Source organism: Dromiciops gliroides, chromosome 1 (assembly GCF_019393635.1).
Source record: "Dromiciops gliroides isolate mDroGli1 chromosome 1, mDroGli1.pri, whole genome shotgun sequence".
Lineage (NCBI taxonomy): Eukaryota > Metazoa > Chordata > Mammalia > Microbiotheria > Microbiotheriidae > Dromiciops > Dromiciops gliroides.
Window position 1 is genome coordinate 140,200,307 of NC_057861.1, and position 25,494 is coordinate 140,225,800.

General features: G+C 40.7%; 1 protein-coding gene and 1 pseudogene across 2 annotated transcripts in view; one reads left to right on the forward strand and one right to left on the reverse strand.

Moving 5' to 3' along the window:
- Positions 1-419: 419 nt before the first annotated feature.
- Positions 420-25,494, forward strand: part of YWHAZ (tyrosine 3-monooxygenase/tryptophan 5-monooxygenase activation protein zeta) — a 43,569-nt gene continuing 18,494 nt past the window's right edge. Inside the window, exons 1-3 of one of the 2 annotated variants that reach the window (XM_043983267.1) lie at positions 543-557; positions 1,315-1,577; positions 4,549-4,853. In XM_043983267.1, the coding sequence (XP_043839202.1) occupies positions 4,560-4,853 (294 nt within the window). In that variant the 5' untranslated portion in view covers positions 543-557; positions 1,315-1,577; positions 4,549-4,559. Of the gene's footprint in view, positions 558-1,314; positions 1,578-4,548; positions 4,854-25,494 lie in introns of both variants that reach the window. The other variant, XM_043983277.1, reaches the window with a different exon arrangement.
- On the reverse strand, positions 14,998-15,518 carry LOC122736778 (annotated as a pseudogene).

The following is a 25,494-nucleotide window of genomic DNA, read 5'->3' on the forward strand; positions in this document are numbered from 1 at the left end:
AGCCTTAAACCGGTCCGGTTTAATGACTCCTGCATTTTTAATTCCTACATCAAGAGGCCTAATAGAGGGAGATGGAGCCTCATCTACAATCAATGGACTACAATACACTATGTTCGGGGACAATTTACAGGAAAAGACCCCTTCGGTCAACCTATTTCTCCAGCTCACTTTTTTCCTACCAATGACTTCCTTAATGTCCTCAAAATGCCCAGTCCATTACTCTCCATCAAATCCTCTGCTTTCCAGCCCAGGTAGGCTCGGGTCATTTCGGATTCAGAGACCCTCTTCCTCGTCTTTTAGGCGCGAAGAGTCCTCCCCTCGGGTTCATTTCCCCTCCCACCCTCCTCCTCTTCCTCCTCCTCCTCCTCCTCCTTCCTCCACTCCACCTTAGCCTAAGGCCCACCCCCGTGGTTCTCTCCAAGTCGTCAATCCTCCCAGATCCCGAACTCCGGATTGGAAAACTTCCCCGTCACTCAACGCTCACTCAGGGGGTTGGACTCCTTACTTTCTTTCCGAGCCTTAAAAGGTCACAAGGCAGCTTTCCCCGAGCCGAGCAGGTAAAGCGGCGCCGGTGGGAAGGGGGGAGGGGAGGGGAGGGGAAGAGAGGACCAAGCGGGGGAGAAATGAAGGGGGGATATGCCTACCCCGGCTCTACCCCGCCCCCGCCCCACCAAGCCGGCCCCGCCCCGTAGAGAGCCTAAGGGGAGGGGCGAGGCAGCTCTTCTGCCCGTCCCCCTCCCCCCCCCCGACCGTTCCTGGGGGCGCCCTCACCCCGACCCTACCCCCCCGGCCCCACCCCAGATCGATCACAATGCAGGAGCTATGGGGCAGCTCACACTATCCGGTCGCAGGCCCCAGCCCTGGGGGCAGTAACCGCGGCAAGGGGTGGGGGGGTGAGGAGGGCTGGGGGTGGGTGGGGAGGGGTGGAAGGAAGAGGGAAGCTGGAGGGGGGAGGGGGTAAAGGTAGAGTTTGAAAGGCCCCGGATGTTGCTGAAACGCTGCCTCAGCCAGGAGGAGTGACTGGCGCAGGCGCTGAGGGACCTAGCGAAAGGCTAAGGTGGGGCGGCAGTTCTTCCCTCTAGCGGGGTGGAAGGAGGAGTTTCAGGGGCTGTGGGGGTTGGGGAGGAAAGGGTAGCGAGGTTGGGCTGCGGTGAGAGAGGTGGCGAGGGAGGGTGTTGCGTCCCGCGCAGGCGCTCACGGGACCGGGATAGGGGAGTGAGGAAGGAGGAAAGGGGTGGGGGGCTGGGTAAGAGTCGGGTCGCGCGCTTTCCCAGCCCCGCTCGTTCGCTCTTTTTTCTCGCGCGCGCGCGCCAGGGAGCGGCGGTTGCGCTTGGGCCCTGGAGCGGTGGGCACCAATCAGCGGTTGCCATAGCAGCGTTTGACGTCATCGTGCGTGTGGTGCCCCTGCTGCCGGGGCTGGTGATTGGAGGAAACCCCGTGTCTGCGGAGCGGCTGGAGCCTGTGAGCTGAGAGATATAGGGACAGAGTCTCAGCCCCGCCGCTGCCACTGCCGCCGCCCAGAGACCGCTGAACCCCCCAGTCCGTCCGTCCGCCGCCGCCACTCACTCCGGGCACAGGTAAGCGATGGTGCCGCCGCACCCCGACCTTTTCCTCTTCTCAGCCCTACCTTGGAGGGGGTGGAAACGGGCTGGGGAAAGAAATCTCCCTCCCCTACGACTGCCCCCTCCCTCCTTCCCCGAACTGGCCGCCTGGCCGGGCGGTAGCGGCGCTGGGCTGAGGCGGAGTCTCCTCAGGAGGAGACGGGGCGGCGGCTTCCCTTCCGCTGGAGCCGGGCCGCGCTTGCTAATGCTTCCGGCTACTGATTTCGGGGAGCAACAGTTTTTCAACGACTCGGCCCCAGATGTCCCCCGATTCGCTCCCCTCCCCCCCTTCACCCATCCTCCGAAAAAAAAAAAAGAAAGAAAAAGAAACCGCGCCCACTCCGGAGATCCCCGGGGACGGGCGTCCGTCCTCGAGGCGCCGGGAGCGGAGCGGGCGGCGGGGGTGCCCCCCTGTCCTACCCTCCTGCCACTCGGGGGGAAAAGGAGGAAAATGAAAGACTCCCCCTTGTTCCTCCTCCGTCCCCGCCTCTCCCTCCGCTCTGCTACCTCCCGAGATAATTATTCCGCCGCTGCGGGCATTGCAGTAGCGGCGGCGGCGCAGGTGAGGCCGCCCCCTCCCCTCTTCCCCACCCTCCTCCCTCTCCCCCGAACCACTCCCTCCTCCCCCTCCCGCCCTCGCTCTCGGAGGCGCAGGCTCGGCGCTCTGCTCGCGGGCGGGAGTGCGCTGCGGCGGCGGGAGGGGGGACCCAGCCCTCCCTCACCCCACCCCCGGAGGGACCGCGGCCCTGCCGGGGCCGAGGGGCCGACTAGTGCTACTGCAGAGGGGAAGGGACGGGGGAGATGGGCGCCCTCCTGGGCCTGCTTGGAAGTGTCGGGCAAGCTAGCCCGGGGGCGAGGTCGCACTCCAAGTCCGAGGCCTAGAATGCGGGTCGTCCCCGGTTGGGTGGGTGGGGTGACTACCGCCCACCGAGAGTGAAGGTTCTGGGGTGGGGCGTGCACGTACAGTAGTGGAGCGCAATTGCCGCGGTGGGAGGGAGAAAGCTGTGCATTTTCTCAGAGAGAGGAGGGGTGGGGTAGGAAGGGAGTCTTGATTTGAGGGGTGCTTATTAAAGCCCTGGAGTATGGACGGGGGGAGGGGGGAGATCGGGGCGGGGCGGGGCGGGGAGATCAGGTAGGGGAGAAGCTGGACGTGTGTGGCTCGGCCTGGGAGGGGGCGCGGGCACGGGGACGCTAAAGCCCACCTAGACCTCTGCCCTGATTTCTCGGGGATGGACCGAATCGCTGCCGGGGCTGCCCGGGGAAGAGCTGGCGCTCTGCCTGCCTGGGCGTGGTTCATCTGCCCTCTCCCCCCCACCTGCTGCAGCTGTTGTGTCCTCAGAGCCTCGGTAAATGGGGCAGGGCGAGGGCTGGCGGCCTCGGCGGATATCGCTCCTGGCGGGGTGTGTCCATTACCGGGTTGGTAGTGGTTCCGCTTCGGCGGGCCGGCGCTGCTGCCGCGCAGTCCGGCGGGCCTGAGCGGCGCCCCCTCCCCCTCGGGCGGGGGCGCGGACAGCTCCTCCCTCTCGCTCTGGTTGGAGCGGGGAATTAACGCTCCTGGCCGTGGGTTGGGCTCGGTGACACAGATCCGCCATGACAAAGAGAGGAGAAGAAGGGGACTTATTCTGCGAGCTGGGGAGAAGGCAGGAGGAGCCTGAGGGCTAGGAGGATGTGGGGGGCTCAGCCTCGGACTCCTGAAAGCCCTGCTCCGAGGTCGAGTTGTAACCCTGATTCGGTCTTGGGTTGATGGGTGGGGCCCCGAAGAAATAATGCCTCAAGCACCGTTTTATTTCGTCTAAGAACCTCCACTTCCGTTGGTTGGGAGGATTGGAGGGTATTCCAAAAATCCTCAGTTCTGCAACTAGTTTTAAACGTGCACATTTTATACCTGTTTTGATGGTTCATATAACATCTTAATACGCTATTGATATTAGCCCTTTAAAATATTAGTCATAATGTTTAAAAATGAAGAGTTGAAACCGAATCAAATTAAGTATAGACACTTCAAATATACTTAACAGTTTTTGCTTCATGAGCATCTATGCGAAAACTAACCCCGAGTGTGCAAGTATAAGAAATTGATATTTGGGAATTCCCATTGTTGTGGGTAGGAGCAGGATAACTGGGTTCTGATTCCATGGTGACTAAAAATTGATCTTCATTTATTAGCAAAATAATTTTCTTACTCCAGAGTGACTAAAAAATAATTTTGTTAAAATTTTTTGTAAATTTGGAGTACTGTTGAGTACATTTAAAAATTATCAAAAGGTAAATTGGCAGTCAAGGGAGCTGTAGAATTAAGAAAGGGGAAGTTAGATGGGAAAGAAAAAAGGGGAAAAAATTTTCAGTTCACAAACTGCTCACCTTGTTGGTCACTAATGGTTGTCATATATTTAAGGTGATCCAAAAAAAATTGGTAATTCCGTAGCAAATTCTAATAAAATATGAACCATATAACAAAACTGGTCAATTTTTTAAAATGGAACAAGCATCATGAATGTAAACAGAAATAACATGTATAATTTGGGTGCGAATCACTGTAAAAGTGGGTTCAATGAAATATTCAAATCATAAAAAATGGAGCCAGTATATAATCTGAGACATCCTACTAACAATTAGAAAAACTGCTAAATTTTGGTTCAGTAATAGGGTTGGAAACTGCAATTTTGAGATTTTCAGTACTGTCCCTAAGCTAAGAGAGTGTAACAGCATTTGTATTGATGAACTTCTGAAGCTTTCTGGGGTATGCAGAATCTGAATATGTCTGAATAAATTGGTTTATTAACCATTTTGGTTGTGATCATTCTGTGTAAGAATTTTTATATCCATTGGCAATGGGAAATTGGTATACCTTTTGGGTTGTTGTGACTAAATTGCAGTAATATTCCTCTACTGGATTTAGATTTTAATTTTTAAAAAGCCTTTAAATGATACTTTTTTTTTTCTTCAGAACATTCAGTCATGGATAAAAATGAGCTGGTGCAGAAGGCCAAATTGGCTGAGCAGGCTGAGAGATATGATGACATGGCAGCCTGCATGAAGTCTGTAACTGAGCAAGGAGCTGAATTATCCAATGAGGAGAGGAATCTTCTCTCTGTTGCTTACAAAAATGTCGTAGGGGCCCGAAGGTCATCTTGGAGGGTTGTTTCAAGTATTGAGCAAAAGACGGAAGGTGCTGAGAAAAAACAGCAAATGGCTCGAGAATACAGAGAGAAAATTGAGACTGAACTAAGAGATATCTGCAATGATGTACTGGTGAGAATCAATAAATATATTAAATATAGCTTCTCTGTGTTGTAGAGGACATCAGATATAATAAGCTTGACTATGCCTTTCTTTGGTTTTTGTTTTCTATAAAATTAAGATCTAAGTGATGCTTTTCATGGAATGTTGTGTTCCTCTTCATGTCCCAAGTGGAGAATAGAGTAAAAAGGGAAGGGAATAGGTTACCTTTACTTAAAAGAAAATCGTTTTTCAGCTTGTCTCAGAATTTATCCTAGCAGTGTCATTTGGTACCTGGAATAGAAGACAAATTTATATTTAGATAGTTAGGGATAGATTAATGGGATTTTATTGTAGAGACTTTAAATACCTGCTTCTCCATGGGAGGGGAGGGAGGGAGAGAGACTGAAAGACAGAAACAGAGAGTATGTGTCTGAGAGAGACAGAAAGTTATTGGAATTCTTCTGTATTGTGCTTTATGTAAGAGGCTTGTAATAGGAGTCTCATTATGGATGTAGTACTCCTCCCTGGATTAGCTGATGTAATGTTAATAAAATGAGTCAGCCATGCAGAAAACCTGGCATCCACAATGTTGCTATTGCCTTAATTGTTGGTAGCTATGATAAAGATTTTGAACACCTCAAATAAGAATTTTCTTAAAAAAACCAAAATACTAATTTTCAACTTAATTCCAAGAAAGGATGGTTTATCAAAGTGCCTTCCTGGCCTAGAGAATATAGAATTTGATAGAAAAATCCTTCTTACAGTTTAAAGCACCTTGAAAATAGGAACTCATGTTCCCAGAGTGACACATGGTCAAGTTTGCCAACTTTTCAGATTCATTAGAAGAGAGAACTGTTTATAATGCTTTATTGAAATTTTCTGTCCTTAATACATATGCATGGAGATGATTTATGTACTGAGAAATTTATGGTCACTAGCAGGAGAGTTGTTTGGTTTTTTGGTATGTCCAAACCATTTTGGGTCTTTAAAGGACAATTAAAATTTTTCACTAATCATGAATTGGGAATACAGAGGTACACTTGCAGTTGTAACTTTATTTTAAAAATTACTTTATATGCAGAGTTGTGTCCTAAAATATAAAAGGAACTCAATGTTGCCTCATTGGATTATTGAGGTGTAAATTTAAAAGCTTGAAAATGAATTTATCTTTCTGATTATGGTTTCAGTTATCAGCTAGTATTGGTGCATATCTGTTGCTTAAGAATTAATTTCCTTTTCTTGGGTATCAGATTTGAATATTTTCATGCTAGATTAAATTTGATAATTTTTGATTATTGAAATTGCTATGTAATTTTTTTACTGCAAATTTCTATAAAACAAGTCTGCATGAGATTACAATTTGTATGAAAGGAATCATGATAACACATAATTTTGTGCTAAAAAAAGATAATCTACCTTTCCAGGTAGGTATTTGTAGATTCTTGGGATGATAAGGTACAAAAAGTGCTGTTAAATGATCATCTGGATTTTCTCTATTATCCTGCTATTCAAAATGCATTTATCTTTAAGTCCTTTAACTTATCAAAAGCAAGAGTTCATAATTGAATTTCAGTACTTAAAATGTAACTTCAATTTTTGTTACAGTAACTTAGCAAAAAAAAATCACTGCCATATTGCTCTTATATAGTGTAGCTAATAAAAGGTTTATTCAAACAGGATATGAAAGTATACTGTTGATTTTTTTTTCTCGTATATCTAATTATTTGTCATATTCAGGTTGCCACTCATTACTATAAAGTTTAGTGACCCTTCTCATCATAGTATCTCATCTCCAATACTGTCATACATGAAAGACTGCAGTTAACTATCCATTATAAAGTGGGGGTGGGGGGTGGGGGGTGGTTTTTATTTGTTTTTGGTGAGACAGTTGGGGTTAAGTGACTTGCCCAGGTTCACACAGCTAGTAAGTGTCTGAGGCTGGATTTGAACTCAGGTCCTCCTGAATCCAGGGCCAGTGCTCTATCCGCTGCACCACCTAGCTGCCCCAAAATTGGGGGGCTTTGCTTGTTATTTGTGTTTAAAGAAGTGTTTGATTTGAGACCAATACCCCTTGAAAATTTTTTGACAATCAAAACTGAATGAAGAGACTTCAGGAGCATGTGTCTTCATCATGTATTGAGTAATTTAGCTGTGGGAGTCACAATACAAATTAAGATGATATGATCCCTGCCCTCTTAAGATTTTATGGTCATAGACAGCAGTATAGCGTAAACAGAAGAATCCTGGCATTCTTTCCCTTATCAGTTGGCAAGTACAGAAGCATGTATCAGCAGTTGGATCTCTGGTTTTCCTGCAAGATGTTGAGAGCAGAAGCTCTCGGGTTTTTAATGCCTTTTCATATCCTGGAAATAAGTCTAGTATATACTTAAGAACTCTTCATTTCTTTAAACACCTGGCAAAAAATCTGGAAGCTAGCTCAAGACAGCAGTGGAGACTTGTGAAGATTCCATTCCTAAATGTTTCTCTTTCTAACATTAATATATTTGTCAATCTTCTAGGTTATGGATTTTCCTTAAGATGTTTTATTCATTTTTTTATACCCCTCTTCCCCCAAAGTGCTTCATTTTCTTCCTTGAATATATATTAAACTAACTCAGTAAATATTATATGCTCAGGGTTTTTCTTTTTAAGCCTATAAGTATCTTGCTCTTCAAAAAAATCAACAAAAAAAATCCCCATTTATCATTTCTCCTTGCTTGAACAACCCTTCCCTTAGGTTTAATTTTTGAAAGAATTCAATCAAATATGGCACCTATTTATGAGACTATGGCCATATTGTTTCCAGATTCCCCTCGGTCAAAAAAATAATTCTATACAAAAATTTGCTCACATATGCCTGGATCTCTACCATATTTATTTTCCTATCTTCTCCTATTCATTGTAAAATTTAAGGTCTTTTGGGTCAAGGACTAACATTTTATCTTTATATCACCAGTGCATACTGTAGTCTACACATTTTGAAGCAGTTGACACTTCTTTTTTGTCTACACTTGATGGCCTTCAAGGCCTATCACAATCCCCATTCCATTTAACCTTTCTAGTCTTCTGTAATAGCTTTCAAACGTGAACCCAGTTGAAGCAACACAATGAGGTTTCTCCCTCTCCTTCCTCCCCCCTTTTCTTCCCTCCCTCTCTTTTTCTCTCCCCCTCCACCCCCCATCACACACTGAATGTAAAGATGCTAAGTTTCACTAAAGAATGTATAATTTATAATGTTAATCTAGATTTTCTCAACAAAAGTTTTGCACTGCCCTCTTGATTTAATTCTTAACTCCATTGTAATTCTGGTCATTTAATAGGTAACAATGTATAGTGTATGAGAAGATCTTCCTGTTTTATTAATTGGAAACCTCCAAAGGCCAAATTTAGCACCAGGAATAAGCAATTTTTGCAGAAGTCACTTGGTTCTGCTGGCAAATCTGGGTGTGGGGGCAGATGGGCTCAGTATGTAGTGCAGATTGGCAATATTGTCACTGCTCTGTTGTATTTAATCACAAAAGTTTACTCTAACTGTATTTTATAAGTATTAGATAAAGCTTAGCTGGACTAAATATCCAGGAACTCAATTTGAGCTTACATTTACATACCTATCTACTTCTGTATTGCTTGGTTTCTTCTTGTCACCTGAAGGAAGCATAGGGGAAAAAATGTGTGTGGAAACTCTTTAAGTTGACAGCGGTGATGGTTGATTGTTTTTGATTTGTACTGAAATGAAATAATATCAGCTGCCTAAATTTGGATCTGCTGTGAACTGTTTTATAATTGTGCATTAACTGGGCAGCAATTGTGAAGGGAAGATGAGAATAAAGAGCAAAAGAGACAAGTCAGACCTTCAGTATAGTATGCTTTATGCCAAATATAAATTAGTTGAATTATATTGTAATTATACACATTGTGTATCTCCAGTAGTACAATAATTGAAGGTTAACCATGTATAGTGATTATAAAGTATGAGAGAACCTTCTTTTCTAGGAATCAACAACTGCTAAAGCCCTAGAATACCTGCTACCACTAGGGATAAGCAAATTTTTAGAGAAGTGATTTGGTTCTTCTGGCAAATCTGGGGGGTCAGGGAATGTGATGAGGGAATCAAACAAAAAGAAAGGGGGGACTCAGTATGTGGTACAGATGGGGGCAGTATTGTCACTAACTTATCTAAGCTTTGGCCTATGTTCTGCTTTAATAGTGGTGGTCAAATCCACACTAGAGTATTCTGTCCATTTATTTAGGCCCTACTAATAGATAAAAATATCAAGAACTTGGAGATCATTTAGTGACAGCTAGAAAGATGACTGATTAGTAAGATTTTTTTAAAAAGTTAAAGAACAAGAATTATTGATCTCGAAATTCAAAATTATTGGAGAAAATATATACCATGGACCCATTTATTTGTCTAGTAAAGGAAGTAATCCATACCTTTCTAGCAAAAAGACTTAAAAAGAGCAAGAAATTCCTTACTGGTTATTATAGTTGAAAATGGGTACTTCCTGTTGAAGCTTGTAGTCATTGGGTGTTTTTTGAATGACCTTTGCATATAGTAAGCACTGAGTAAAAGTGTTGAATTGAATGCCTACATATATGAAGGCAGATTTTTTTTTTTAAGGGGGGAGCTGGAAAGTACAGGGTATGGAGACAGTGAGCCTGGGTTCAATTCTTAACTCTAACTTAATACCTGGTATCAAGTAAGCCACCATGTCTTTAGAACTAAGATTTAGTCATATAAAACTAGGTGGTTGGGCTAGATGAACCCTTCTGAACTCTTCCAGCTCTAAATCTTATGTTCTTATGATTTTTGTGTGTGTGTGTGTGTGTGTGTGAGGTTTTGGGGTTGGTTTTTTAGCATTTGAAATTCGTTTCACTGATTCAGTTTATATGTACTCTGGTCATACTACCTATTCATCTCTAAGAAACATTGCAGAAATCTAGACTTTCCTAGCAGGCTGCAAGAAACCTTTTCCAGATTCCCCTCTGATTATTCCCAATTTGTTTCCTTACTTTTCTACATAGTTGTTTGCATGTTTTCTATCTCATTGGATTGTGAGCTCCTTGAGATCAAGGGCTGTTTTTGTATTTCTTTATATTCCCAATGTACCTAGTAGGTATTTAGATTCTTGATGGCTTGAATTGACTGACCTCTGCATCTGGGCTTTGACTGTTGATGCTTCTGTCTGCTATCCAAAAGAAGGGATCCTGTGTCTTAAAGGTGAATTAAGTCTTGCCATTGTTGGTTTCTTTCCTGAGACATGATGACTAAGTAGTCTTGGGGGTGGGGGGAGGGGTGATTTAATTGGTGGAAGGAGCTCCCACTGGTCACTAATAAGAGGTTAAAATGGCTTAGACCCTCTATCCTAAGAGGTAGATGTCTCCTAATCTTTGGGGGCCACAATTGGTCATAGAACATAGCTTATTATCCCTGTTTCTACTCTGCCCACAAGTAATCATACAGTCATCTATGACAAAGCACTTATTCTATCCTATTAAACTAATAAATACTGCTGTAGCTCATGGTGGTGTTTTGTTGCCTCCCGAGTGTAACAGGTCGTGATGGTGTGATAGGAGGAATGCTAGCTTGGGCAAATGTGGTGTGTGAGAAAGTTGAAGGTCTTAATTCAAATCACAGACCTGGAGCTATCACTTAAACTATCTTCGTGTCTCAAATTCTCATCACCTACCTCATATGTTTTATAAACCTTAAAGTGACATCTGTAAAGTGAAGGTGTTAGATTAGAAGCTATCTAATCCACTTATCTTTTGGAATTCCTTGCTATATTTCCTGGACATCACCTCACTCCTGGACTATTGCAGTATCCTGCTAGTTCTACCTGCCTCAAGAGACTTCCCATTCCACTCAGTTCTCCATTCAGCCACTGAAATGATTGCCCAGGTTAGACCATGTTGTTCAGTCTTGTCCTATTTTTCTGTAACCCCTTTTGGGGTTTTCTTGGCAAAGATACTGGAGTGATTTGCTATATCCTTCTCTAGCTTATTTTAAAGATAAGAAATGGAAGCAGATTGGGTTCAATGCCTTGTCCAGGGGTCACACAGTTCATGTCTGAGACCAGATTTTAGCTCAGGTCTTGCTGACTACGGGCCCAATACCCTATCCGCTGTGCCACCTAGCTGCCCTCCAGTAAACTAATGGTTTCCTGTTACCTCCAGGAGAAATCCAAAGAGCTCTGTTTGGCATTCAAATCCCATCACCTTGCTCTGCTCCTACTTTTCTAATCTTAAACTTTATTCCCTGGCAGGTTGTCTTTGATCCACTGACACTGTCCTGACTACTCTACAAACAATCCACTTCATCTCATGTTCAGGGCATTTTCTCTGGCTGTCTCCCTCTGATCTGTGTACTGACCTCCCTGGTTTCCCATCCCAATTGAAATCCCTAGGAAACTTCTCCAGTCCCTCTTAATTCTAGTACCATCCTTCTGTTCATTACTTCCTATTCATATATAAATATAGCTTTCTTTGTAGATACATACATTTACATGTTGTTCCTCCTTCCTCCCCCCCAATTTGATTATGAACTCTTTGAAGACAGGGTCTGTTTTTTTCCTCTTTGTATTCCCAGAGTTTATCACCTGTGCCTGGCACAAAGAAGGAGGTTAGTAATGTCCTTCCCCTAGCTTAAATGCCTTATTATCCTCCCTTTTACTTATCTAAAGCTTACTGCCACTCCAAAGCCACACCAGTCTTTCCTTTGACTTTGTTTTGTATTCAGTATCTGTATTACAACACTTATTCTGTCTTGTAAAGGATTCATTTAAAAGCATAAATAAGGGGCAGCTAGGTGGTGCAGTGGATAGAGCACTGGCCCTGGAGGACCTGAGCTCAAATCCAGCCTCAGACACAACACTTACCAGCTGTGTGACCCTGGGCAAGTCACTTAATCCCAATTGCCTCACCAAAAAAGAAGAAGAAAAAGAAGTATAAATAAGTAGTACATGGCTGTAGTTGTTGGAAACATTTTATCCTCAGACCCAGATGGATTTACACTATGGCACAAGTTTCTAGTTAAATCAAATGTTAAGAAATCTAAAGTGTTTTGGGGTGTTTTTTTTGCCCAAAGTGGTGCTCAAAATGACTTCCTAAGATAACTTTCAAAAGGTAGATCTACAATATCCAGCTTTAAGATAAATTTGTGCGTCTGTGGTAAAGTAGGCTTTTGTGGACCACCCTGGCAACTGAACCCCTCTCTTTTTTTTTTTAAAGTAAGTGTTTATTAAGCATCTGCTGTGTGCCAGGCACTAGTATATCATTTGATGCTCATGAAAACCCTGGGAGGTAGGTGCTATCATTTATGGGGATCCCCATTTTGCAAGTTGAGGAAATTTAAGCCAATCGGGTTAAGTGACTTACCCAAGGTTACATTTGAACTCAGGTATTTCTGACTCTTGACCCATCACTTTATTAGCTGCACTACCTAACTGCCACTTAAGAAAATACAATACAATACAAATTCCTAAGTAGGATGGTTATAAGTTAGGCCTTTATTTCAAGGAATAGTCCCTCCTCCCTGCCACACTATTTCTTGGGGGGGGGGGCAAAGAGGATTAAGTGACTTGCCCAGGGTCACACAGCTAGTGTCAAGTGTCTGAGGTCAGAATTGAACTCAGGTCCTCCTGAATCTAGGGCTGGTGCTTTTATCTACCTAGCTGTCTCTTAAACCCTCCCTCTCACCCCCACCACTCTCAGAAGTCCCATGTTTGTTGTATCTTGGCCTGCTTTATAATGAAATTGTTTTGATTAAGACCATTTGCCCATTGGGGATTGATCTGTATGTGTTAGCCATAAAGTTACTGGCTTTGAGGGAAAATTTTTTTCCTCTAACTTTTCTGCTTGGGGAAAAAACTTAAGAAAATCAAGTGACTTGCCTCTTAAAAAGAATCAGGTCCATGATGATTTTAAGCTCCAGTGTTATCCTTTTGAAAGTTTCCACTATGAAAAATTTTTTTGCCACTACTGAAAGATTTGTAATACTGAGTTTGGGGTGTCAGTGTCAGAAGGCACTGCTAAAACTAACCAAAAGTAAATAGAAGATTGAATGTTATAAATGTCTTAAGAATTCACTGTTCACTACAAAGCACTCTTCTAGTTGCCGAGTAAAAGATACCCCATCACTAGATAAATATGAAGCTCTAGTTTTTCAATTAATAGCTCCCCATCTCATCATATCCAGAATGGAACTCATTTTCCTTTAGCTTGTCCCATCTCCCCACTTGACCATTTCTACTCGCTGTACTGCCATGCTTGCTTCATAGTTAACTTGGACTGTTTTGTACCCAGTCACCCCATACCTAGTCAGAAGCAGCCTTTAACTGTAACATAAGGAATTTATTTTAGTAGGATCTGGAAAACTCAGGATGTATAGACAACAAAAAGATTGTTTACAAATGCAGTAAGAAACATTTTGAGCAAGTTGTTTCATTGGAAGTTGGAATAGCCCCACAGGTCCTTTGGACTAGGTGACCTCTCATGGTTTTCAAGGCTTTAAAAGATTTTCAGCCCTACAATTAGTGAAGAATCTTCTTAGTCTGTCATATCACTGTTCAAACTATGTTTTTCCTCAGGGGTTCTTAAACAATAGAAAGTCTTAAAATACTTTTTATGGGTAGAATTGAGTTCATGGAACTTTGGTTAGGCTAATAAGTAGTAAGATCACTACATTTAAAGATTAATTCTCCCAAGTTATGGGGGGGGGGGTTGCTGAAATTGTCACATTTATGGGTTGATGGAGTTTAATGTTAGTATAAATTGAACTTACTGTGTCTTGGGTTTGTAATTCAGCATAAGTTTGAAATACTTAATTGCTCTTCCTTTCATTTCATAAATTGCTAGTAGTTATCTGGTGGGGGGGGGTAGGCTTTTGGGGAGAGGGTGATTGATACCTTACACAGTAATCTCAGGACTGATGGCTTGGTCTGTGACCTGACCTCTAAGATTGTTGACTTCACTATAAAATGAGGGCATTGTATATGACGACCTTTTATAGTTCTGGAAATCTTGTTTTCTAGGAAAGATAACCACTAGAAAGACTAACTATAGTTTTACTCATCAAATAAATTTAAGTGCCTGCTTTTAAAGTCATTTATACTCGATGCTAAAGATAAATTAAAACTCTCTGACCTTGAGTGCTTACATTCAACTAGGGTGTGGCTTCTTAACCTGTTAGGTCTCCGGATAGATTTTATTGGGGGGGGGGGATCTGAACTTTGCTAGGAAAAAAAATTACATCTTTAAATATAATTGTTTTCCTTTGTAACTCTTGTATTTTATTTCATTACATTTAACAACACTGATAAAAAGGATATGTAGGCTTCACCAAACTGTCAGAGGAATCCATGACATAAAAAAGTTAAGAATTCCTTAAACAAGGGGGAAATACACTATAAATACAGATAAGTATGAAGAAACAATTTGGATGAGAAACTGGAGAAGACTTTCATGTTGCAGTTCTACTTTGAGAGGTTTGGGGGCAGTTTGGGGTTTTTACTATTTTTGCCCCAAATTGATGTTGCATGAGAATATTTTAAAACTGCAAGGCATCATGCAAGTTATAAGCTAATTATTAATTGTACCTTTTTTCCATAAAAGTATTTTATTATTTTTCAGTTACATGCAGAGATAGTTTATAAGATCTCTAGTTTCAATTTTTTCTCCCTCCCCAAGACAGCAAGCAATCCAATATAGGTTATATATGTACAATCACATATTAAGTGTACCTTAAAGACAGGTGGTTATATAGTCCAAATTTATAAAGCCAGTTCCCCAAAAGTACATAAAAATTTTAACATGATGAACTTTAAACACTTAGTACATATCTGTAGTTCTAACTTTTTAAAAAGTGAATTCAAGCATCCTAAACTGGAAAGTTACTTTGTCTAAAAATGATACTGGGTACAAATGTCAAATTTTAAATTGTATAATAACAAATTATTTTATGGGATTAGAAAGCTAACATTGTAATACCCAGACTTGCCCCAAATCAGTTTTCAATCCACACAAATCAATAGTTCGTATATTAATGATCTTAAAAAACCCTGATCCTTTAAAACGAATAAGTCAGGTTATATATGCTGAGTGGACTTAATGGTCAGACAAAGACAGATGTGGATTTAGGTACTGTGATACTCAACAAATAATAGCCTTATCTCTAGCATGCTGCATATGAAGGTCTGGCATTCAGTTCTTTCATTAAAATACTTCCCTTTCCTGTTATTTGACCATATAAATCAAACATCTCCAGTAACTTCTTCTGACCAATGGTTTCAGGACCATCAATCTTGTTTCCAAGATTTAGGACAGGCACATTACCTATTGTTTCATCTGCCAAAAGTGAATCAAGTTCTTTTGATTCTAAGTCATTTATTGTCTGCACAGTACATTAGAAAAGTAGTTCCTTTTCTGGCAGAGGCTGATTTTTTTTTTTTTGCTCACACTCTTCGAGCTTGCCTTGCCCACCTAAATGAAAAGTAGTAAAAGTCATGTCAACCACAGTCAGTTCCTCTGGTATGGGGTATAATGTAGGCACATGTTGTCCAAGCTGTCATCTTTTAATGTGTGTTCTTCAGCATTGCCCAATCCAAGAAATAATTTACCAGATTTCTTATATAGTCCTAAAAACTAAAGTACATTGCAGAAACCACTGTAAATCCAGTCACATATAGAGGACATAATCCAGATTTTAAAGGATCTGATGGGGGAAAAATGCTTTTCCTTATCTCAGCCTCTACTCTGTCTTAGCTAGAATTGTCTTGAAGTGACATTTATTAAATACTTTCCATGTACTTATAGGCCCTATAGATAAACAAAAGGAAAATAAATCCATGCTCAAGAAGCTTGCATTCTGCTCAGGGTTGGGGAATAGAGGAGTTACAGCAGGGTTAAGAAAAGATAAAATATATTCAGAGACAATGCTAGGTCATACCAAAGCCCAGTTAATGCCACTCTCTTTAGATCAGAGGTTTGCTAAAGACTACATTCATAGCCCAGATTAGTTTTTACTTGTAATAATGTATCACTAACCATAGCCATGTCTATTTAAGTAGAATTCAAGAATACACATCTGTAAAACAATGTAGTAGTCTTTGTATCTAGAGGCCACCCAGTACATGCCAACAGTGGAATCACATCAAATGTGGTGATACTGTAGAACTGGAAACACCAGCTATGTCATTATTTATTACACCCTTCCTTTCCCCCCTAAGTCCTCTTCTCTCCAAGTTAGATTTCACCTGTCATTCAGCTGATCTTACTTGGTTTGCCATTACCTGGGCTGAATATAATTTACATTAACAGTCTTGGTGAGATCCAGTTCCTAGAGGTCACGTGAGCTTCTCAAATCCTAGAGGTGAGAGAAAAGTACTGCAGTTTGCATCTCAGCATTCCTGCCCTCAGGTCCTCCTGAATCCAGGGCCAGTGCTTTATCCACTAGATCAAAGCTGCTTAACCTGTGGGTTGTGATAGAGTATGGGGTCAAGAACTGAACATGAGAGTCAAGAAAAAATTGGCAACACTAAAAGGTTATGTATACCTATATACCCAAGGTCACGTAAAAAATGTCTTAGGTGAAAAGGGGTCAAGAGTAGAAGAAGTTTAAGAAGCCCTGTTCTAGATTACAAAAGAGGCTGCCTTCCAAGACAGTATTAGTCAATAAAATGCCGAAGTAGAACAGCTAACATCTTGACTGGACCACTGATTTGTAAAAGGCAGAGGAGACTACTATGAAATAACACAAGAAAGAAAGGTTTGGACTTAGATTTTGAAGAGCTTCAAATGGTGTGTTGAGTTTTTATTTTATCCTAGTGGCAGCAGGGATCCATTGAAGGAAGACTTAAGGCCATCCACATTCGGCCATGGCCTTTAGGAAAATTATTTTGGCAGCTCTTAATGCAAGGTCCTTTGAAAGGGGAGAGACTAGAAACAAGGAAGACCAATTAGGTAATTATTGCGATTGTCCTGGTGAAAAGTGGTGAACATGAAGTAGATTCAAGAGATGATATGGAGGTAGAATAATCAGCAAAACTTGGCAGCTGTTTGGGGAGGAGGGAAGAGGCTTAGGGAAAGGTAAAAACATGCTATATTTAACATGAGTACTTATCACTTAGTGTATTTGTAACTGTAGCCAAGGGCAAGTCACTTAACTTCCTTAGGTCTTAATTTCCTCAGCTTCAAACTGAGGTCATCTACATCTAGTAGAGGGCTTCTTAAACTCTTTCCACTCGAGACCCCCTTTGGCCCCCAAAATTTTTACGCAACCATGGGTATATAAAACAAGTATGCATGACCTTTTACTGTTGCCAAATTTTTCAAAACCCTCACATCCGGTTATGTGACCCCATGTGCCGGTGTGAACCACAGTTTAAGAAGTTAGGATCTAGTGCAGCTCCCCTTTGTTACAGCTACCTGAAAACTCCCTTCCAGCTACAAATCTGTATGATTCTCTGATTCCTAGGTTGTGAGCCTTGATGACTGATTTGGATAGTGGTGTCTCAAACAGATCAAAATGAAGGAAATGGTGCCATTAAAAATTTATCTTTAGTTCTTAAGACTTCATTTTCAAATATCTTCCTTCCATGCTCTTCAGGCTCCTTTAATGCTCAAATGGATTTTGTTTTGTTTTTTAAAAGACTTAAATAGAATATAAATGAAAGGGTGTAGGGAGGGGGAGCATTTCAACAAAATTAATCAGTGCATCAAAACGTCAGGGGAGTCTGATATATGCTATGTTCCATGTTTCACATTCATAGTCCCTAGGTCCTTGTCTGTTCCATCCCCCACCCTCCTAATGGACCATTCTATTTTGTTATTTTCCCAGGGAGTAGAGCTAAGACTTAGAAGCAGTGTGATTTGATAGCCAAGAAGGCTGGTTCAGTCTTAGGCTGCACTGAGGCAATGTCCAGGATTGATAAGGTAATGATAACCGCCTCTGTGCTCTACCCTGGTCAGACCACATTTGGAGTATCATATTCAGATCTAGGCACCACGTTTTAGGAATGACATTGTGGACTTAGTGAGTGAACAAAGAAGGACAACCGTCTGGGGATGTTTAGTTTGGGGAAGAGGGCATGAGAGCTATCTTTCAATTATGTGAGAGACTCATGGGGAAAGATTAAATTTGGTCGTCTTGGTCCTAAAGGGTACAGAACTTGGAGCAGTGGGTAGAAATTGAAAAGTGGTCAATTTCAGGCTTGATGTTGGGAATCCAATACAATATAAAATCCCATGCCCAGCACTGTGCCTGGAACCTGGTGTAGGCACTCAATGTTTGTTGCATTTACTTGAAGGGAAAACTTCCCAATAACTAGAATTATCCAAAAGTAGAATATATTGCATCAGGAGGAACTAGATTCCCCTTTGCTTTTGGTGGCCTTTTGGTAATAATTGGATGACCACTAGTTAGCAGATTGATGTTGAGTACTGATTAACTGAGGTCTCTTCCAACTGAGATTCTCAATGTTACTACTTCAGAGTTGCTTTATTGATTGTGGGAATAAGCCCACGAAGGACAAGCACCCTTTTTTTAGATTTGCCTAAATGCTATTACTCTTCCTATTTGCTATCATAATTGTCAGAGTATGATTTCCCATGTCTGGTTGAAGTCTTCCTATATAATAAATGCTTTGAAGCTGCTGCTTATAAACATCTCAGGAGATCAGAAAAGCTTAAAATATCTTGAGTTGCTTTTTGAAAAAAGCCTACTTTAAGATAGATCTTTGCACTCCTAATATCATTTGAATAATCTGATTAGTTTTTATGCCACTACTGAAAATGACTTTCACAAGTGAATAAAAAACTTTATCTGTCACATAAGGAGATGCTGCCTAAAGGATCAAATATCCTAAAACTTAAGTTGGAGTTCTCTATAGTTAAAATGTGGAGTAAGTTCTTAAATTTCTTATAGTGAGGAATTATTTGGCTTTGGGGTGGAGGAGAGAGGTGTCAGCAGTTCTCAAACTTTTTGGTTCTAGGATCCTGTATACTATTAAATTTATTGAGGACCCCTTCCCAAGAGCTTATGTTTATATGGGCTCTGTCTTTTGATATTTATCACATTAGATATTAAAAGCTCTTAAAGGTATTATGAAAACAATTTTGACCCCTAAGAGTCCTCTCAGACCTAAGCACTGGTATATGCTAACTCTAAGGTATTAGCACCTTATGTTAATGGGGGGATTCTTCATCAGTAACCTAAGTGCCTATTATAAGGTTACCATTAAATAATACAAGTGTGAGGCTTTCCTCACTGCTCAATTAAAAGCCCTTTTATTAAAGGTTTATATTGAGAAGCATTAGGAATAGCAGTTATTGTTGGAAAATCCCATTTTTCACATGGAGGGACTGAATTAAAATTACTTAACTCAAAGTTCTTGGGAGACTCGGGATACAATCTTGAAAGTAGCCTTCATTACATAGATTAAGGTTATACATATCTTGCCATCACCCACAAATGTTCTATTTCCATATTCATGATCCATGATCAGAAATTACCTTATTTGATTAGTTTTTTGTCATTTTACCTCTTCCTCTGCCTTGCAGTTCCCCATATCTAACCTTTATCTTCACTGTAACCTTCAATCCCTTACCTCCTTAGTTCTTTACCTGCCAGTAACCCCTACAATGCTTATACTGACCTCCCTTTCCCATCTTGAACGAGTTACACTGTCCTCTTCTCATGAATCCTTTGCTTCCTTATTCTATCTCTTGATCTTGCTCTGCCAAGCCTTAGCCTTGGCATATTCTTGCCATCTATTGCCTTCATTCCTGCTTATTTAATGCCAAATAAAGCTGGAGAAAATCAGAAAACTTTGCTGACTGAGTCCTCTACAAGCTTTTTACACAATCTCAATTGGGTCTTCACCTTAGCAAAGCAAGTCTTTTGTCCCTCCCTAATTAGTTTACTATTCCACTCACCACAGTAACTTTTTTCCAAACATTTTCTTCTGTCCTCAAATCTCATGTCTTCCCCCTCTTCTCCACCTGAGAAATTTGTCTCATTTCACTGGAAAAAATGAAGCCAAAAGCTTCCTCTTATTCCTTCCTCTTCATTTCACGTTAGTCAAATACTTTCTGCTACTGTTCTTCACCCTTTTGGTCCTCCTTGCCAGGGCATACTTCTTTATATGTACAAGTAGTCTCATTCCATCCCATCTTTTCTAGTAGATTGCCCCTTCCAACATCCCTACTCTAACTAATCTTCTTTATTTATTCCCTTTCTGCTGGCTGTTTTCCTGCTGCCTACAAACACTCATATCTTCCTCAGCCTCTCTTGATTCATTTATGCACAGTAGCTCTCCTTTTTATGACTTAAGTTCTTGAGGCCATCTTTAATCAGTACTTCTCTACTAACTTTCCTCTTAAGTATCTGCAGTCAGTCACTCCCAAGGCTCTGTCCTGGACCCCTGAATTTGTAGGTTCTTCCTATGTGAGCTCCTTGATAGCAAGGACTGTTCTGTTTTGTTTTCTTTATATGCCTAGCATTTATCACAGTACCTAGAGCACAGTAGAAGTTTAATAAATGCTTGTTGATTGACCAACTGACAAGGAGAATCATTTTTGTAGCCTGCTGATCTGTGTATCTAGCTTCATGAAGAATGTCCTTCTAAACCATCCCTTTTTTAGACTTATATCTCACCAATAGATTCAGTGCTTTTCTAAAGTCTAGAATTCCAGTCTTTGACCTAGAAGCATTTATGAGAGTTGGTTGGTGGCACCTTTTCTTGGATGATAGTGCGGGAAAGGGAGATTACTTGTTTTATGTTGCCACCTCTAAATTTAGTGAAAGAGGGCAGCTAGGTGGTACAGTGGATAGAGCACCAGCCCTGGAGTCAGGAGGACCTGAGTTCAAATTTGACCTCAGACACTTAACACTTACTAGCTGTGTGACCCTAGGCAAGTCACTTAACCCCAATTGCCTCCCCCCTGCCCCCCAAAAAAAATTTAGTGAAAGAATAGAAGCAGCTACAAAGGGGAATGGGAAACTAGTCCAGTTAGTAGGTGGGTTGTTTTTTCTATAAATGACAGTTTTTATTTTCATTATTACTGCTTTTGCTTGTGTAATTTATCCAGTAATAAATGTTTGGTAATTGCCTGGCATGTTTTACCAACTAGTATATCAGAGTGTTAGCTCTTTATTATTGAAGGTGCTTTGATATAATTTTTAAATGTTAGATTTGACATCAGAAACTGTAATCAAGTCCATACATTGGCAGACTTCTATAACTGGGCAAGTCTCTTAACCTGAGCTAGTTTTATCATTTGTAAAATGGGATGGGTGGTACCTGACTATGCTATTTCATAGAATTATTGTAAAAATCAGATATGATTATATAAATTTAAAATGGTAGTACAGCAGCATCAGGAGTATTGTGCTAGGACTATGAGGGACAGTTAATTTGAGGAATTATGAATTACAGTGCTTTTTTTTGCTTTGACAATAAAAGATGAGAGGGGATTTGCATTATAGTCTCACAACAACCAGTCTTGAGGCAGCTGACACAAAAGCAAAGGTGTTAAAGGATTTTATACACTGTTGATCACTCTTGTATATTGAATTCTCTGTCACGCTTCTGCTTCCTTCTCTTACCAAACTTGCTGGTTTAGGTCTGAGGTTCTGTAGATGGACAAAGAAATGAAAGGAACAGTTCATTTTATCACAATCTGAGTTAATGAAAAGGAGCAGTAAAGCAGATAAATGCAGTATACTCATATCTTCAACTGCCTTCTGCCCCTCCCTCATAATTACATGACCGTTATCACCTTAGTTCTTTCTTAGTTGAACTTTAGTAGTTTGTTATACCCTGAACACCTAGCACATATGTAGAGAGGGAAAGGTATTGTTTAGATTTGATTACATTTTGACAGGGAGAGAGGTTGGGTGGTTCTGAGATCATGCTGGATCTATCTTCACTTTTAGCTAATTATACCTCATGATATGTTAAAGATTAGATTATTTTTAATTTGTATTTCTAATACTAGATGCCCCCAAAATTTTGTTTACTAACTCCCTGACCAAGCAAAGAGAAAACTAATCTATTAATATCCTCCTTTCCAACCTTTTAGATTACACACTTGGAAAAACATTGTCGTGATATACATTTTATTAAAATGCTTTAATTTTTTTTAAAAATTACCTCTGTTTTGAGAGACCTTTTCTCTCATTTAAAAAGTAATCTTTGGAAAATGAAGACTTATACTTTTGCTGACTGACTTTAGTCCTTTTTCAAATAGTAACAACCCTATCTACTAGACCATACCTTTTAACTTGTGAGGTGCTGTTTGGCTGATTTTTTCACTTCAGAAACACCATTAGGGAATGTTGTGGCTTTTCCCTCCTGTCTGAGTCTGTCAGAAAGGATCTATACAGTTCCTATCCCCTCTGTTCTCCCATTAATGCACTCCCCCTCCCCCCAGTCATCTGAAGAGCTGCAAACTGAACTTTGGCAGGAGAGCTTCAAAGAAAAAGGCCAACTTGCTGGAACACCTGCTATGTCCTATTGGAAAGGTCAGCTACATTTAGTATGAGGCATGAAGAATAGGACTTCTAGTGAATGGTCAGGGGGAAAACATTAAAATTGAACATTTTGACATTAATTACCAAGAATCTTTAGGCAGTAACTATAAATTATTGCTAATGTCTGCTGGCTATTTACCAGTAAGTGGCTTCAATTTCTTAATATAATGGAATCTCCAGAAGCAGCAGACTAATTTCCTAAAAGGGATCATTGTTTTGCTTGCAATTTATGTGATCTTTCTTTGAAATGGTGAGGCCATTTACCATTTTAAGAGTGTAGGAGGCAAGATTAATGACTCCAGATTTTCACTTGGAAATGAAACTCTTACACTTAATTGTCTTCTAGAATCAAATTGAAGCTCAAAACAACTTGTAAACTGTTAACATATTATGGGTGACAGGTAGTCATCCAAGAATTTTGTAATTGGCTGCTCATCTTAAAAAATTTAAATAACTAGAACCTGGAGATGTTAAGTAGGGTGATATACAATTAATTAAGCCTGAAAAAAATTAGTTAGAATTTTGTGGGACTTAACAAACAAGATAGTTCAGATTTTATCCTTGAGGCAAGAGAGGAGCCACTAGATCTTCTTGAGCAGAGTAGTAGCAGTAGGGTCAGACCCTTACTTCAGGAATACAAATTTGGCAGTTCTATGGAGGGCAGAGAGTCATGTGGTGGAGAGAAAAGGAATTCAAGCTAAATTGCAACACCAGGTGTGAGGCAAAAAGAAGAGGGAAAATCTTAAGAGTATAAGATAATTTCAAATTTGAGTTTGAAGGATGGTGGTGATATCATCAAGAGGAACAGAAATTGAGAGGGTTTTTTGGACACGCTGAATATGAGAACCCTATTGGAGCTATCCAGTAGGCAATAGGTGACTCCTGAAAGGGAGGGAAGGCAGGATAGCGATAGCATGGTGCTTTAGTTCAGTAGAGAGAATAGAGGTGGGGCTGGGGATTTCTGCACCAAAGCAGCCATGAGGGAGATCACCTGGGAGTGGGGGGATGTTAGAGAAACATTCCCAAATCTATGTAATAATTCTATATATTGGCTGTAAAAATTGTAGAGAGGAGTGAGTGTGTGTGTGAACGTACATATATATGTATACACACATGCTGTTTAAGAAATTTTTAAATTTTTTTTATTTAATTTTTTTTTAGTGAGGCAATTGGGGTTAAGTGACTTGCCCAGGGTCACATGGCCAGTAAGTGTTAAGTGTCTGAGGCCGGGTTTGAACCCAGGTACTCCTGACTCCAGGGCTGGTGCTCTATCCACTGTGCCACCTAGCTGCCCCAAGAAATATTTTTAATTGATGTGATCTTCAAAAATCATTTTTCTTAAGCATGGTCAGCATAAATGAAATACAGTAACTTTAAATACTTGTAGCTAACTGAATTGAAGTTTACTAATCTGTTTTGTGAAAATCATTCTAAAATACATTTACAAAAGCAGGAGGCTTCCTGATACATTACATGTATACAATTTACACGTGTATATTTATAAGATTACAATTTTAAACCCAGAAAGGACAATCATTTCTAACTTTTTCATATTTCAGGAAACACAATAGTTTTGGTTTTTTAATTGCTTACATGGCAGGATCAAGGCTAGAAGAACCCAAAGGCTCTTGGACTTCATTGTTTTCTCTGTCATAGACAGGGTTCTTAACCGTTTTTGAATCACAGATCCCTTTGGCAATCTGGTGAAGTTCCATAGGACTTCTCAGAAATGTTTTAAAATGTATAAAGTAAAATACTTCAAATTATAAGGTAAACCCATATATTTTGAAATACATTTATCCAAAAAAAAAATTTTTTTTAACCACCAAGTTCACCATTGCCTTACATCTTGGGGGATACAGTATTAAATATGTTATCTCTTAATATTATATTCTGGCTGTTGCATTTAAAAAATCTTCTATCAGTTATGTTCTCAGTCTTAGAACATCAGTTTGCTGCCAGATAACTTGTCTTGTTGATTCTTGTCCTGTCTGCCTTTTACACTATAACCTCCCCATTTTGCTGTTGCCCCCTACTTACTTCCTTTCTCTCCCTAGTAAGTGTCAGGTGTCTGAGGCCAGATTTGAATTCAGGTCCTCCTGAATTCAGGGCTGGTGCTTTATCCACTGTGGCACCTAGCTGCCCCTATAGTGTGCTTTTTATAGAACTTGGTGGCCTAACTTGCTAACCAGGCACAATGTCCTTTGTGCTTTGTTGAACTTTGAGCTTTTGATTTTCTTAGTTTAATCTGACCCATCTCATCATTGGAATTTGTAGCTATTTTTTATCCTAGCTATTTTTAGATGGGAAAAGACAAAAGGTTTTCTTGGTGTTTTTTTTCCAACTCACATTAAGTCTATATTTATTTAGAAATTACTATTAGAGTAGGGAAATTATATCAGTTTTTAAAAACATCTCTTAATCTGTGTGACTCTAAAACCCCGGTTCCTTCAGTGGTTTGCCTTTGGCCTAGACATGTATTGAAAACTTGTAGGCAGACTCTCTTTTTAGAAAGCAGTAGATTGTGTGTGTGTGTGTGTGTGTGTGTGTGTGTGTGTGTGTAATAACTTTTTATTCATCCCTTGGAGGATAAGCATTGGACTATGTGATTTTGTTGCTCTCACTATGACAAAGTGTCTCATCTTTGTCTCTTTTCCAATTGCCACTACCTGGTACTTCATTATCATCCTTGTAGGCTATTCTAATCCCACTGCCCCCTCATTCCACCCCACCCCCCCAAAAAAAGTCTTTGCCACCCATTCTCTATCTTTTCCAATCTTTACTCTTCAATAGAATATCTTACAGATCTGATAACGTCACTCCAGCTTAGGTCTTTAGTGCCAATTAAGTGCAGACTGCTTTGGCATTTTAAGCCTGCCCCATTCTGGCACTTTTTTTTAACTCCCCTTCATGGCCAAATTTCATAATTAATAATAAATTTCTGGGTAAGTAATAATTTATTAATTAGGCTAGCAGGTGATCAATAAGAGGTCAGTGATATTGGTAACAAAAGACCCCTCAAGGAGGTCCCTTGAATGTTTAAAATACCTTTGGAAAGAGGATTGTCCCTGACAGTGGAAGTCAGCTCTGATTGGTTAACAGTTAATGAGAGAATGAATATGATTAGAGATGGGCCTT